The 15,696-nt window shown below is 55.3% G+C and overlaps 1 protein-coding gene across 2 annotated transcripts; it reads left to right on the top strand.

Annotated features, from left to right (window-relative positions):
• Nucleotides 1–220: 220 nt before the first annotated feature.
• Nucleotides 221–14,993, top strand: CD34 (CD34 molecule). Of its 2 annotated transcripts, none has more exons than XM_066335529.1 (8): nt 221–458; nt 5,923–6,066; nt 6,759–7,039; nt 7,120–7,203; nt 10,124–10,271; nt 11,028–11,074; nt 11,909–12,073; nt 13,326–14,993. In XM_066335529.1, exons 1-8 carry the CDS (start codon nt 407–409, stop codon nt 13,518–13,520), a joined length of 1,116 nt encoding a protein of 371 aa, XP_066191626.1. In that variant the 5' UTR covers nt 221–406; the 3' UTR covers nt 13,521–14,993. The 2 variants fall into 2 exon arrangements, with proteins under 2 accessions (XP_066191626.1, XP_066191627.1); XM_066335530.1 differs by lacking the exon at nt 13,326–14,993 and adding an exon at nt 12,286–12,645.
• Nucleotides 14,994–15,696: the final 703 nt, after the last annotated feature.

Genomic DNA, 15,696 nt, shown 5'->3' on the forward strand with positions numbered 1-15,696 from the left:
GGCAAGCAGCAGCTCTCAGGAAAGGGTTAACCCCAGCCAGCCTTTGGGATCCTTTGCTGAGGAGAGGGCCGATCTTCTGTTTGTTTTGAAGCCGCTGGCAGGAAAACGGGGAGGAGAAAATTACCTAAGTGATAGTGAAGTTGCCACGAACTATATAAAAAAAAAAAAAAAAGAAAACTGGGAAATCAAAGGCGGAGAAAACTCCACCTCGCCTGTCCTGCACCACAAAGCACAACCCCTGGAGGAGAAACCCACCCCAGCAGTGAGTGATCTCAAAGGTTTGAACTCCAACCAAGCCGCATGAGCTCAGAGCTGCTGCAGGGCTGAGCAGCCCCGGCGCTGGCCGGGCCGGATCCCGCTGCACCGGGAGCAGGGAACGCCGAGTTTGTTGGGAATTCTCCCAGCCATGAAGTGGAGGCAGCTCCTCTGCATCGCCGTCTGCCTGCTGGAGCTGGCTGGTGAGTATTTCACTGCCCCAAACCGCCCCCGGCTCACTGCAGCTCCTCGGGTAGGGGAAGATGCTCCTCCGGGAGTTTGGGATTCAATGTCACCCCAAAACGCCGCGGTGACATTATTTCACAGGGCAGCATCAGCATCCCCGTGTGCCAGGGAGGAAAAAACCCAAAAACCCTCACTGCTGCTCTGGAAAGGACGGGACTGGGGAGCTGAACTGCCCCAAAATCCTGGATAACACGAGGGGATGGGAATGCAGCAGGCAGAGTGCAGCCACAGTTCAAGTTGTCTCTCAGCCTGCGCTGGTGTGAACGAGCCACGCTTTTCATTTTTGCGGTTGGAACTAAACATTTGCTGAAAATCAAATGAATCGCCATAAATATTAAAATCTCCTATTGCGGCTCTTCAAATATTCATCATATGAAGCAATGAATAACAGCACCGAGATTTTTACTTTTTTTTTTTTTTTTTTTTTTCTCTAGGTGCTACTTTTTTTAAAGGGCTGTATTTTAGGGAAATGTTATCATTTTTGTCCCAAACCCAACAGCCATGAGGTAATAATAATAAAAAAAAAGGGCTAAAAAAGTGAAGCAGCACTCTGTGTGTTGCCTGCTGTGCTGGGACAGGAGCCAGGAGCCTGCGGGTGTCTCCTCAAATGTAATTTTTTCTTCCTCACACAAATGTGAGTGAAGAGATCCGTTGCAGGAATTCTCTGGGTTTTGTTCTCCTGTTTCACAGAGTTCCTTTCATGTTCCCCTGGCTGCCCAGGTAAATCACTCACCTGAGCTGCTGGCTGACCCTCCAGTCCGTGGGAATTTTATAGGAATTGAGAAAAAACCCCAATTTTATGTGAGTGAAATGACGTTCAGGACTGTGAGGCTGGGCTGAACCGAGGGAGGGTGTGAGACAAAAGCGTGAGGCAAACCTTGAGCCTCCAGCCTCGAGTTCCAAACCTTGAGTTCCTTGTACAAAATTGATGGGCAAGTGATAAAAATCCGGGATTTTGGAAGGACAAAGCACTGGGCAGCAGCTTTAATGCTGAGAATGTCCTTGCACAGCCCGTGCCCATCATTCCTGCAGGATATTCCTGCCTGGAAAGTGCAGGAGGCTGATTTCTCCTCGGTGTAGCTGCTGGGAGAACCCAGGCAGCTCATCCTCGGGGCTCTGCTTCTCCCTCAGCTCCGTGGGGAACCCCAGAGAACCCAGCCAAGGCTCCAGTTGTGCAACTTCCATGGAAATCCCAAGTCTGTGGCTTTGGGCTGGAGTTGCTCCTGGCAGAGCTGCTGAGGGTGGGAGCACCGGGCTCCTCCTGCTCCCAGGACACCTTCGGCTCGAGCCAGGTGTTTTATAAGGAATAAAACCACCCTTTTGTCACACTGGGACAGGAATCCTACAAATGCTGTGTGTGGATGTGATGTGGGGAGGATGGAGTTTGAATTCCAGGACCCAGGAGCAGCCTGGGCCAAGCCCACAGGAGCAAATCCCCTGGGAAACCCGACCTCTAAGGCAGCAAATCCCCTGGGAATGTTCCTCCTGCTTCTCCGGGCTTCCTGCTGAGTTTCCAGGAGCACGGCAGAGGTTTGCAGCTGGTGTGCAGAGCGGGCTGCAGTTCCCACACCCTCCTAAGCTCCTGGGAGGACGCTGTGAGCAGTTTGTGTTGGAAAACTGAGCATGGAAAAAGCACATGGAGAACTGTCCTGTGCTTGTCTCAGAGTGAACGTGGGAAAGGGAGCGTGGATTGCCTTTGTGCCTCATAAAAACCTCTTTATTTCTTTTACTTAACTTTTCATCTTCCTTTTTTTTATATGTATATTTTTTTAATTCATCTCTGCCAAGCTTGGTTTTTAGAAAAAATCGCTTTTCCTGCCACTTTCACACGTTCTTTCTTTCCTCCGCTCCTTTTGCAACACTTGTGAAAGTTCTGAAAATCAGGAAAGGAAAAAAAAAAAAAAAAAAAAAAAAAAAAAAAAAAAAAAAAAAAAAAAAGAGAGACTTTAAAACTTCCAGCTGCTGGAGTTTAACATCCTTTAGAGGCTGCTGCTCCAGCCAGGAGAAATCCCAACCCCGGGAAGGTGCTGAGCTCCTGGGCTGCCCCAGAGGCCCCAAGCCCAAGGAAATCCTGGGAGCAGCAGCTGGGCTTTGGTGGGGCAGCTCGGGGGGCGCCCCCGGCCCCCGGCCCCACACCCACATCCTGTCCGGGCCAAGGGAAAGGAGGAGGGAAAGGAGTTTTATCAGATATTTCCAGAGGGAAGAGGGCTCCACCCGCTTGAATTCCTGCCACATGGCTGAGAGCTGCGGAGCTGGGAAGGCGTGAGTAATGCCGGCTGGAGTCCTTGGAGGGGCTGCTGGGGGAGCGGGGGCTGGCTCCGGCCCCGGGGCTCTGCATCCCACAGCTCTGCATCCCACAGCTCCGGGGCTCTGCATCCCACAGCTCTGCATCCCACAGCTCCAGGGCTCTGCATCCCACAGCCCCAGGGTTCTGCATCCCACAGCCCCAGGGTTCTGCATCCCACAGCCCCAGGGTTCTGCATCCCACAGCCCCAGGGTTCTGCATCCCACAGCCCCAGGGCTCTGCATCCCACAGCCCCAGGGTTCTGCATCCCACAGCCCCAGGGTTCTGCATCCCACAGCTCCAGGGCTCTGCATCCCACAGCCCCAGGGTTCTGCATCCCACAGCTCCAGGGTTCTGCATCCCACAGCTCCAGGGCTCTGCATCCCACAGCTCTGCATCCCGTGGCTCCAGAGCTCCTCTCCTGACTCCCCTGGTCCCTTTACCCTCGTCTCCTGCATCCCGTGGTTCTGCACCCTCCTGTTCTGCATCCCCTGGTCCCTCACCCTCCTCTGCAGCCCTGGGACAGCAGTGTCCTGGTGCCAGTTTGGGGTATCCCTGGAGCTCCCGGAGCTCGGGAATGAACTCAGCTGAAGACGGAGCTGCAGGAGCTCCCCTGGGCCAGGGTGTGTGTGTCAGGTGCCCAACCAGCCCAAGGCTCAGCAGAAGGTTTGCCAGAGGTGGACCAAGAGATCTGAGCCAGGATCAGCTCAGGAGGGGCAGGTCCTGCCCAGAGGGATTCACCTCCCTCGGTTTTGTTTGCTGTGGGCGCAGGATTGGGATCCAGTGAGGGAAACTTTCCTTCTCTTTCCTGAACCTTTGCCACTGCAGAGCTGTTTTGTGGCCCTGACTCAGTGCTCAGGGACGAGTCTTGGAGCAAGTTTAACATTTCTATTGTTGCTTTTTCTTTATTCAATCCAGGATCCTTCCTAAGCCTCATTATTAAAATATCTTTAAAAAATAATTTACTTTTTAAAACCTAGGTGGGTGAACACAATGGCTGCTGTGAAAGTGCAATTTTCTTTCCCATCCCTGCACGGTTTTGCTCTTGCATGTGCTTGCATTGCCAGGTGAAGATTTCTCCCAGGTTAATAAATAGCTTGGCTTAAACTCTAAACCCTCAATCCTAACAAATTGATAAAGTTTAATGAAGCCATTAAAAATGTATGGTGCAATATATAACCCTCTTTAGCTGAGCACCACGTGGATTATCCAGCCCACATCTGGATCATTATTTATCTCATGAGCCCAAAGATTTAAAAAATAAAAAAACCCCTCATCCATGTTTTGTGGTGAAACTCCTGCACATGCTCCAAGAAAGGCAAAAAAAAGAAATCCAAAGTGACAGCTCCTCTCCCAAATCACCCTGAGCAGTGTCCAGGCCTCCATTGCAATGCTCAGCGCTGAAAAGGCTTTGATTGGAAATTCCTCAGGTGCTCTGCAAACATCTGGAGGAGTTCAGAGGTGCTGGGGTGGCTGTGGCACTCGGGGAGGTCAGGCCCGGGTTCTGGTGATGTCAAATTTCCTGCTCGTGGCCAGGAAAACACGGAGCTGTGTGTGGAGCCTGGCCCTGGCTCCCCGCTGCTCCTGGCTCTGGGCACGCCGCGGTGCCTCCTGCTTTTCATTTGCTAAAAGTCACGGGGAAAAGTCGCTGATTGAACCAGCTGGAAACATGAATTGGCTTGGAGAAGGGAGAACTTCTCCCCCTGAAATAAAAGCTGTGCCAGAACCTGAATTTCAGCTCCAGACACCTGCACTGAGCCCTCAGCAGGGCCCCCCCAGAGCAGCTGCGGGGTGGGATGGATGGATGGGATGGGATGGGATGGATGGATGGGATGGGATGGGATGGACTGGGATAGATGGGATGGATTGGGATAGATGGGATGGATTGGGATGGATAGGATGCATCAGGATGGACAGCACCAGTGTGGGCAGCCCCACAGGACCAGTCAACAGCAACCCCATGGCCAAACCCCAGCAACCTGGGGCTGTGCCCTGACAAACCCTGCGGGCTCTGAGCTGGGGCTCCCTCTGACAAACCCTGCAGGCTCTGAGCTGGGGTTCTCTCTGACAGACCCTGCAGGCTCTGAGCCGGGGCTCTCTCTGACAAACCCTGCAGGCTCTGAGCTGTGCCTGGGCTGTGACAGACCCTGCAGGCTCTGAGCCGGGGCTCTCTCTGACAGACCCTGCAGGCTCTGAGCTGGGCCAGCCAAGCCCTGTGTGGTGACACAGAGCAGCTCCTGCCAGGCCCGTCCCCATCCCAGTCCCCCAGCCCTCAGTGCCCAGTGCTGTTTCCCTGGCAGCAGATCCTGCTCAGGACCTGCCAGAGCTGCTCCATCTCTCAGGGTGGTTTGGGAGGATGAAGTAACTTTTCTTGGAGCTGGGGCTCCCCTGGGCAGAGCTACAAATGAAACAACACATTCTGTATGATTTTCTCTTTAGTGCCTGGATAAGAATCTTAAACACCAAGAGCCCTGGGGTAGAGACTGGAGCTGTTTGTTCAAAGTGGGAAGGGGTCTTGGGGAGAGAGAAGGTTGAAGGAATGGGGAGAAATGCATTTTCACTGACTCGCACAGCTCATTCCAGGAGGAAAAGCTGGAAGTGTCATCTCTGTAACGCAGCAGGAAGCAATATATAAACTTTAAGTTAGAACAGCAAACCACTCTCCAAACATTCTGCTTTACCTCCAAAGATGTTTTCGCTCATGAGTCAGGGCTGATCCCGAGCCAGTGGGAATGTTTCTATTTACTTTGAGATCGTGCCTGCAACTGTAAATCCAACTTATCTATCCTGAGGCAGAGCAGTGATCCCTTCCAAGGCTTGATTCTTTCCTCCCGGGATTATAAACCCAGCCTACTCTGAAATCCAGCTTTGTGCAGAGCTCTGTGCACCCACCAGTGAGCTGGGGCTGGGGTGACCGTGGGGACGAGCCTGTCCTGCTCCTCCTGCAGGAGCCCTGCACGGGGCTGGCGCTCACCTGGATGATAAGTTTCTCTCCCAGATGTGCCCCAAATCTTCCTGCCGGTTTGGGGCAAGAAAACACAAATTTGGGAGAGCAGCTAAACCTTTCCTGTTTACCCCCAGGGGCTCAGGGCTGGGCTGGGGGTCCAGCAGCCCCTAAGGGCTCCCTCTCCCCTCAGGCTGCGCTGCTGAGAGCACCACAGACCCCCCAACCCCGGCAGCCATGGCTGTGACAGCAGGGGACAACAGCACCGGGACAGTCACCACTGCCACCACTGCCACCACGGCCACAGGACAGCCCAACAGCACCAAACCAACCTCTGGTAACCTCTCCCTTTGTTCCCTCTGTAACTCCTGGTAGCTTCTGGGTTAATAATTAGATTTGTTATTATTATTAATAATAATAATAATTATAATTTAATATTAGATTTTTTAACAGGCTGGCACTGTTAAGGCATGGTTCGTGCTCTCAAACAAAGAGGCTGGGGAGGAATTGTTCCCTGGGAGGGCGGGCAGGCCATGGCACGGGTGCCCAGAGCAGCTGTCCCCGGATCCCTGGCAGTGCCCAAGGCCGGGCTGGATGGGGTTTGGAGCAGCCTGGGACAGTGAGAGGTGTCCCTCACGTCCCTGCCATGGCTGGGGTGGCACCAGATGAGTTTTTAGCTCCCTTCAACCCAAAGCAGTGTGTGTTTCCCTGATGGGAGGCCCGGCTCAGGCTCTGCAGGGCTCTGAGGGGATGAGGGCGCCCAGGGAGTGTCCCTGGCACTGTCTGGGGGCAATGCCCACTGTCTGGTGGCACCTTGGCTGTGGTGATGAGCCCGTTTTACCCCTCCTGTGGGGTGTGTGTGACAGCAGGCAGCAGAACCGGGGCTGACGAGGGTTCCCGGAGAGCCACTGACTGCTGCTGCTGGCTGTGACAAATCAGTGACAAGTCAGCCTTGTCCTTCACTCCCCGTGAAGTGACTTACGGGGTTTCATCTCTCCCCTGTGACCTTCTCTCTGCTTTCTCTCCAAGCTGAAGCCGCATCCACCTCCGTGGCCAACAGCTCGGTACAAGCAGAGCTCCTGGGGCAGCTGGGGAACAGCTCCCAGCCCAGTCTGACCCCCAAAGCTTCCTCCTCGGGACCCCAGGGGACCCCGGGGGTCCCCACAACCCAGAGCCCCCCGCCCCAGCCCCAGGACAGCGCCAACACCTCGGGCTCCACGGCGGACAGCGGCAGCTCTGCGGCCACCTCTGAGCATCCTGCTGCGCCAGCGGCCACCGCAGCGTCACAGCCAGCCGGGGACAGCGCCGAGGTGAGCACGGGGCTGCCTGGGCAGCCTGGGCTGTCCCCAAGCCGGGCACTGCCACCAGCGCTGTGTGCTCTCCTTTGCAGCGTCCCTTCCCCGCCATCGAGTGTCACAGCGCCAGAGACCAGGATGACGCCGTCTGCCTGCAGCTCAACGAGTCCAGCAGCTGCGTGAGTGTCCCGAGTGTCCCCGCGGGGGGACAGTGCAGCGGGAGGGGCTGCGGGGCGCCTGCAGCACTGGGAGCACTGGGGCCACTGGGGTCCTGCATCACTGGTGTCACTGGGAGCACTGGGGTCACTGGGGGCACTGAGGTCCCTGGGGGCACTGGGGGCACTGGGGGCACTGGGGTCACTGGTGTCACTGGGGTCCTGCAGCACTGGGGTCACTGGTGTCACTGGGGGCACTGGTGTCACTGGGGTCACTGAAGTCACTGGTGTCACTGATGTCACTGATGTCACTGATGTCACTGGGGTCCCTAGGGTCCTGCAGCCCTGGGGTCACTGGTGTCACTGGTGTCACTGGTGTCACTGGGGTCACTGGTGTCACTGGGGTCCTGCAGCCCTGGGGTCACTGGTGTCACTGGGGTCACTGGGGTCCCTGGGGTCCCTGGGGTCCTGCAGCCCTGGGGTCACCCAGCACCCCGGGGGCTCTTTGGGGTGAGGAGCTCCATCAGTGACCGCTGGGCTGCTGCAGCAGGGGCCGGTCCCGGGAGGATCCCAAAGGGGTGGATCCCAAAGGGATCACAGCGGCTCCAGGGGAAGTGCAACCTCCCAGCTGCACAAATCCTCCTTTTTCCTTTGAGCTCTGGGGTCAGCTCAGCTTCTGAAGCGTCTCCCAGCGTGTCCAGCAGGAAGTTCCCTTTGTTCTTCTTCTTCCTCTTCCCTGTTGGGAACAAAGGTGCCCTTTTTTGTCCTGCCAAGTGCCCTAGGAAAGAAAACAGGGCATTGGAAGGAGCTGCTCGGTGGCCCCGACAGCTCCTGAGGGAATCCCAGGCTCTCTGTGACCGTCCTTGGCCTCGTGCACCAAAAACGAGGAATTTTTAACAGCGGAGGGGGGTCTGCTGCGGGTGGGAGGAAGAAACCTTCCCCACCGGAGGCACAGCCCGCCCCAGAGGGTGGATGGGGCTGGATCTTGTGAGACAACAATGCCCTGGCTGTGAAACGCGTCTAAACCACACAGTTTTAGTTTTGTCACCGAGCCACGCCGCTGCCACTGAGGATGAGCGAGTGTGACTCGGCTTTCCTCTGCAGATGGGTGATTCAATGGCGTTTAGGCTCGGCCCTGGGCACAGGGAACCCGCCGGGAAACTCCTGCGGGAGCCCGAGCTCAGATGCCATCTAGTGGGCTCAGAGCCCGGCTGGAGCGGGGTCCGTGGGGGATGGATGTGGGGATGGATATGGGTATAGATTAGATATGGATATGGGTTTGGGGATGGATATGGATATGGATATATGGGTATGGATATGGGTATGGATATGGGTCTGGATATGGGTATATGGGTATGGATATACATATGGATATGGATATGGATATGGATATGGATATGGATATGGACATGGACATGGACATGGGTATGGATATGGATATGGATATGGAGATGGATATGGAGATGGAGATGGAGATGGAGATGGAGATGGAGATGGAGATGGAGATGGAGATGGAGATGGAGATGGAGATGGATATAGATATGGATATGGGTATGGGTATAGATATGGACATGGATATGGATATAGATATGGAGATGGAGATGGAGATGGAGATGGAGATGGAGATGGAGATGGAGATGGAGATGGAGATGGAGATGGATCCAGCACATCCAGAGCATCCTGGAGACTCAGAGCTCACACTCCCGACCCCTCTGTCCCATCCCGAACATCCCAAACATCCCCGATTGCCAGCGGGGCTCTCTGGAGGCTCCCAGCCCGCGGCAGAGCCCTGCCCTGGGCAGGTGGGACCAGGGGCTCAGGCTGGAGCTGGGAACCCGATAAGAGCAGTCCTGGAGGGCGGCAGCCAGGAGGGACCGCGTGTCCCTCTCTCCTGCTGGCCTTGCCCGAGGTAAATGAGCAATCAGTTGGCACCCGGCGCCGCTAATTGCAGAGGGAAACTCTGACACTCCGATGAGTTCTTTCCACAGCACAGAAAGGAAAATACACTCTTGGGTCTCTTGTTCCATCTTGGCCTTCCTCCCCGCCCCGAGCCGAGCTGGACGGAGACAGCTGAGAATGATTTGTCTGTTGTTCTCCCGTGGAGGAGTTCCTGCGGGTTTGGGCACTCGGAGGATGGAGGGACCCGGGGCACAGGGAGGAGGGCGCTGAGCCCAGGACAAGGCGGGTTCTCCTCTTGCACAGCCCCAGCGCGGGGATTTAGCCCAGGGCAGGCTCCTGGAGCTGTCTCTGTCTGTCTCTGGGGTGGGCACAGCCGCTGTCCCCAGCCCACAGGGTGTCAGGGCGGCTGCGAAGGGTTTTAGCGAGGCTGGGCTTTGTCTTTGAGCTGCCTGTGGCTCCTTTCCCCGAGGAGAAAGCCCATCCTGTCTGATCCAGAGACTGGCCTGCAAAGGCTGCAGCTCCTCTCTCCTCTTCCTCTTCCACCCCAGCGTCAGCTCGGCTCTAAAATGTGAGAAATTTGTGGGGTTTTTACCTAGCCTTTGATCAGCAACCTAGCAAAAACATCGAAGACATTTCCTAAACAGGAAGGCTCAATGCCTCTTTGTTATTTCCCCCCTTTCCCAGCCCCTGCCTGGGACTCTGAAACAATAGGGCTCCTCAGTCGTTCCAGCCCAAAAACTGGGGAGACTTGCCATGAGATTCAGAGCCTAAATTTAGCTTTGTTTAAATGCCGTTTTCAAGAGTTGCTAATAATATCTTCGATTAATTATTTCTCATTAGGTTTAGAGAGGAGAAACGAGCACCTCCAAGGTGCTGGGGTCTGGGCAGGGCTGCGGTGGGAGGGGAGCTCTGACACCCAGCTCAGCTTTGCAGGGCACAGAGGAGCCACCAAAACTCGAATGGGAAAGCACAACCAACACCTCCACCAGCAGAGAACTGCTCAGTCTGCTCGGTTTAACGGCTGCTCTTTCTGAAAATTTCACAGCAAGAATTTTTAGAGAAGAAGGGCCGGGATTTGTGGCGAGTGATATGCGAAAATGGAACCCACGGCGTGGTCTCCCCCTGCAAGATCCAACTGGCCCCATTCAGCATGGACAGTAACTGTTTGGTCCTCATCCTCGAAGGAGAGAAAGGTCAGTGCAGGGCACTCCTTGGCTGTGACCCACGGATCCTGCTGTGGGCAGGGGGACTGGGGTTCAGACAGATCCTGGCAGGAGAAACCTCTCTGCAATTCTGTGTTGCATCCTCACACCCAAGGGGATGTTTCCAAGTTAAGAAAAGGGGCTCAGTTTCACCTCAAGGCTTTTAAGGAAGAAAAAAAATCTGGAATTTTCCATGCCCTCCTTACCGTGGCTGGTTCAGTGCCAGGACAAAGGCACCTGTTGGTCTCTGTAGCTGTTCTTTCTATTGGGAACAAGCCAAAGAACCCTCCTAAAACATTGAGTTCTTAAGAAGGAGCACAGAGGTGCTTTTTGGGGTGCCTTAGCCAGGTGTGAGGGGCTTTCCTGCACTTGGGCACGGCTTCTGTTTTGGTTTTGTATCATTTGTTATTTTCCCTTTGATTAAAACCTTTTTGCTTTTCAAAGCACTCCTGATCAGACACCTCACGATTATTTTAAAGCCGTTTCTGGGAGGTTGCAGATCAGCCCTCAGGGCTTGATACACCACCAGCAGCCTGGATCCATTCTGCTCTTTCTTCTGGGGTCCTGCTGCACCCCTGGAGCCGTGGGACTGCCTCCAGGGGCAACCTTGGCTCCTCTGTGCCCAGCTGGGCCCTTCGGTGTGCCCTGATCCATGGGTGCAGTGTGTGTGATGTGTGTGATGTGTGTGATGTGTGTGTGATGTGTGTGATGTGTGTGTGATGTGCTCTCCTGTTTTCCACCCTGCAGATTCTCACAAACTCCTGAGCACGTTCCCCAAGTCTCACTGGGAAAAGGTAAATCTCTTAAGCAAATTCACCTGCAAAAAAAAAAAAAAAAAAAAAAAAAAAAAAAAAAAAAAAAAAAAAAATTAAAAAGGCCTGGCCAGGGGGCTGGAGGGGTGAGAGCTTCAGATGGTCAGATGAGGCTGAGGGAGATGCTGAGACTTGAACCTGCCTCCAGTCTGGAGGAGTGTAGAGATCCCTGGAATTCCCAGTCCAGGCTGGACAGGGCTGGGAGCACCCTGGGACAGTGGAAGGTGTCCCTGCCAAGGCAGCGGTGGCACTGGGTGATTTTTAAGGTCCCAAGCCCCAGCGAGGCTGTGATGGAGCCCAGGAGAACCAGGACAAGCCGTGGGGACAGAAATGCTTGGACTGGCTCTGGGAAATGCCGTAGAGTTGTCACAGCAAGGGTCGGACCCCATCAATGACTCTCAGGACGGAACTGGCTTCTTCAAAAGGGTCAGGCTGACATCAGAGAATTCCTCCTTCCCCTGAGGCTGCCGCTGGCCCGGGGGGCTGAGCCCCAAGTGTCACTCCGGGTGTAAATGGCAGAGCTGCAGCACTCCCAGAGCTCTCAGGCGGGTGCTCTGAACCCCGGGGTGTGCTCCGGAGGACAAAATTCCCTGTGCCACAGGAGGCTGCAGGCTGGGAATGAGCTGGGAGGACGTGAGGGCTCCCAGGGCTGGGCCAGCAAACCCAGCTCTGGTTACGTGCCGTTTCCCGAGGAGGTGAGGAGCAGCATTGTTTGAAGCCTGTGCAGCAGATGCAAACGTTTCCTGTTTGTCTCGCTCCCAACTCCCTTTGGTGTTGCGGGTTTATTATTTGATTTTATTTTATTTTTTCCTCCAGTTTGGAATAGAATCCCTCAAAAAGGTGAGTGCGAGGAGCCGGCGGGACTCTTCCCAGAAGACCCTGATCGCCCTGGTGACCTCGGGGCTGCTGCTGGCGTTCCTGGGGCTGGCTGGATATTTCCTGATGAAGCGGCGCAGCTGGAGCCCGGCGGGGGAGAGGCTGGTCAGTGCTTACAGGTGGCAGAGCCGCAGGTAGAGAGGAGCCCGGCAGCACAGAGGGGTCCTGGGGGGACAGGACAGGGACATCCCCAGCCCCCAGGTGTGTCCCCAGGGCAGGGCGAGGGCAAGGGACACTGAGGGGGAACATCTTTGGTCTTCCAAAATCAGCTCCTGCAGCAGCTTCCCCGAGGTCTAACACTTCTTTTTGCTCGGCAGTAAGAACTCATCCGGCAAGAGCCACTCCTCCAGAGCCACTGAAACCTCACGAGTCTGTCATTAAAAGTGACGCCCTTTTAATTTCCATTCCTTGCGTGAGCCCCGTGTCTGTACCCGTGCTGTAATAAAGGCGATTTCCCCCCACCGGCCATGGCAATAAAACATATCAAGAAAGAAAGAGGCAGAAATTTCCTATTTCCATTCTCCCCTTCCCAGGCAGGCTGACCCTCCCCTCCGGTGACTTTTGGGGACGTGCCCCTGTGTAAAGCGAGGCCGGGCCGTGATTTCCCATCACCGCTGTGTCCCGGGAGGCCAGCAGGGCGCTCCCTGGCCAGGAGGGATGTCCCCAGATCACAGCAATGCCCGTGGCAGAGGCAGGGACACTGCCCCGTGTCCCTGATGCTGGCAGTGTGTCCCTGGAAGCCCCTGGCAGTGCCAATCCCAATCCCAGGTGAGGCGAGTCCAGCCCACCCAGGGAAGGGAGACCGAGTGACCTCCAGCCTGGCCACTGCTGGATGCTGCTGCTGAGGGCATTCCAGCTGGGAATTGCCCTCTGGAGTCACCACTGCCCATGCCAGGGCTGCACAACCCCTGGGGGATTCTCGTGAGGGATGCAGGCAGCTCTGGGGGCTCTGGATGCTCCAGAGGCACCTGCCCCTCACCGCCCTGCTGAGCTGAAATTCTGCACTTTTGCCACATCTGGCAGTGAGCTCTGCCCTTCAGAGGGAGGCCGAGGGAAGGAAAAGAGACAATTCCCATCGTTTCCATCCCGTGGTGGCTCCTCCTTGGCCAAAGGGGCCAGCAGATCTGTCCCAAGGCAAGGTGTGCTGCAAAACGCGGTTAGGAGAAAACAACAAAACCTGACAGCTCCTCGTGCAGGTGCCGGAGGAAAAACTGCAGTTCCTGGGAAAACTGCGGTTCTGGCTTGGTCCAGGCCCTCTGCTCCCCTCGCTGTCAGCCAGAGCAGTGCCCTGACCTGGGGCTGTCTGTCCATCCAGCACCTTGTCCCTGCGCTGACGTGTCCCTTGTGTCCCCGGCAGGCTGAAGACCCCTATTACACGGAGAGCCAGGGGAACACCATGCTGATGACGCCCTCCCAGGAGCCGGCGGAGCTGCAGGAGAAGCCAAATCTCCCCAACGCGAACGGGGGCGCGCAGGAGAACGGCACCGGCCAGGCGGGCTCCAAGAACGGCCACTCGGGCCACCAGCGCAGCCCCGGCGACACCGAGATGTGACAGCGCCCGCAGGGACGGCGCGGGGCAGGGCACATCTCTGTGGACACACAGGGAATCGCAGACCTTCTGTGTCGTGTCCCCGAGGAACTTCAAAACCAGCCTGAAGCGCATTGAGGGGCAGAGCTGCCAAAGAGCAGCTTCTCCTCCTCCTCCTCCTCCTCCTGCTCTCGGTGACCACACAGGACAATTCTCTGCAGCTGTTCTCTGCTTTTGTTGTTAGAGGAACATCAGGACGATCATCAGGACGAACACAAGTGCCCTTAGCCCTCGGCAGCTTTCAAGCAGAGGCAGAGTTGGACTCGGAGCAGCCCAGATCTCTGGCAGCAATATGTTAGGCTGACTAAAGTAGTTAAATTGGGATTGCAGCGACAAAAGCCTCTCAGGTTTCAGATAGTTTTTTGTTTTTTTTGGTTAACAGAGTTGTTTATAATCTCATCTTTGTGTTAAAGTGCAAGATTTCTTCCTTTTCTGAGGCCATCAGGTATTTAACCCCTTCCTGTGCTTTAGGGCTCCTCTACTTCTTTCCTACTCCAGCAGAATTTGCTGAAGCTCTGTAACAAACTTTCCACGTGGAATTGAAGGCTGAAATGTCAACTCCTTTCTCTTTGACTCCAGGACTGTGAAATGAAGTATTTTTTTAGAGGAAAAAATCCTTCCCCGGCCTCATCCTGCCAGGGGCTGGGGGTTGTGACGGGCAGAGCCAGAAATTTATCCCTGGGGTGAGATGGAGAGCACCGGGCAGGGCTGTGGGGCTCTGGCTGGGGCTGGGATCTTCTCCCTGCTGGCCCCTGGGGCAGGAATTTGGGCAGGAGAGGTGCCAGAGGGCTCCCAGAGGAAGGAGAGGGTGACAAAACCCCAGTTCTGCAATGGGCTCAGCAGCAGGGACATGAACAAAGAGCAGCGTTCCACTTTGGGAAGCACCAAACCCCAGGAGCAGGTCTGAGCTCTCTCTGCGCTGCTCCTGCTCCTGAGGAAAACGCTGCTGGAGCCACATCCAGCTCCCGGCAGCTCGGTGGGGACTCAGGGCAGGTTTGTTCCCCAGCCCAAGAGGATTTTAGGGAGCTCAAGCCCTGATTGTGCCGGCCCCGTGCCGCTGGTGCCAGACCAACAGGGGCCATGGTTCAACACGAGCAACCTCCACACCCCGAATAAACCCAAAAATGGCCCGTGAAGCTCATCTACCCTCTCACGGGTGAATTCATCCCAAACTTCTCTCAGTGCTGAACACCTGAGGGAAAGGTTTAGGGTTTGTTGGTTTTTTTTTCTGGTACATGCTCAAAGCAATGACAGCAGCATCCATCACCACCTGGGGCTGTGCGTTGTGGGTGCGAGAGTCTCTTCAAACACAATTAAAATATTCCAGGCTGTTTGCTTTGGTTGTGAATTGCTTCTCCCTGATCTCATTGTAAATAATCCCTTTAGAAAAAAAAAAAAAAAAAAAAAAAAAAAAAAAAAAGAATTAAGTACTAAAAACCGGCTTCTCCGTTGTGTCCTTGGAAGAGCAGCGTGTTTATCCCTGCGGGGTGCGCGGCTCTGGCTGCTGCCAGCAGCATGGGAGGACAACGCCTCACGGAGAGGTTTTTTCCCCAGCACAAATCCCATGACTAAAGGCTCTGGCTGGCTCTGAGCACATTCCTCCTCTCCTCCCCAAAAAATCCCAGGATGAGTGACGTGCGGCAGACTGTTAACACCTCGTTGGTTTGATTCGGGGTTGGTTTATTTGATGTTTGAGACGTTCGGTTCCTGGGAATAGAAATGAGGCTCCGGAATGATGCGCAGGGCTGGGGCTGGACCTGACACAGGGAGGCTGCACCAGGAGAGGGGCAGGGGCGACAGCAGCAGGAATTTCTCCATGGAAAAGGCGGCCAGGCCTTGGAAAGGGGCTGCCCAGGGAGGTTTGGAGGTGTCCCTACCCCTGGAGGTGTCACCTGGAGGTGGCACTGAGCGCTCAGGGTGAGGACCAGACACAGTTTGGACTCGATGATCCCAGAGGGATTTTCCAACCTCAGAGATCCTGGGATTCTGTGAGGGCTCTGCAATAACCAGCAACATTTCCTGCCCTAAAAATCTACCGGGGGGATGCAGGGAAGGCCCTCGGTGCCTGCTCTGGTGGAGATGCTGGAGCTGCACTGAGGGCAGAACTTTGGGAACGGGGAATCTCTCCTGAATCCCTCTC

Source organism: Sylvia atricapilla, chromosome 25 (genome assembly GCF_009819655.1).
Source record: "Sylvia atricapilla isolate bSylAtr1 chromosome 25, bSylAtr1.pri, whole genome shotgun sequence".
Lineage (NCBI taxonomy): Eukaryota > Metazoa > Chordata > Aves > Passeriformes > Sylviidae > Sylvia > Sylvia atricapilla.

Coding starts and splice junctions, on each gene's coding strand:
- CD34 (XM_066335529.1), top strand. CDS start 407: ATGAAGTGGAGGCAGCTCCTCTGCATCGCCGTCTGCCTGCTGGAGCTG. Junction 7,204..10,123: donor TCAACGAGTCCAGCAGCTGC/GTGAGTGTCCCG, acceptor AAAATTTCACAG/CAAGAATTTTTAGAGAAGAA. Junction 11,075..11,908: donor CCAAGTCTCACTGGGAAAAG/GTAAATCTCTTA, acceptor TTTTTCCTCCAG/TTTGGAATAGAATCCCTCAA.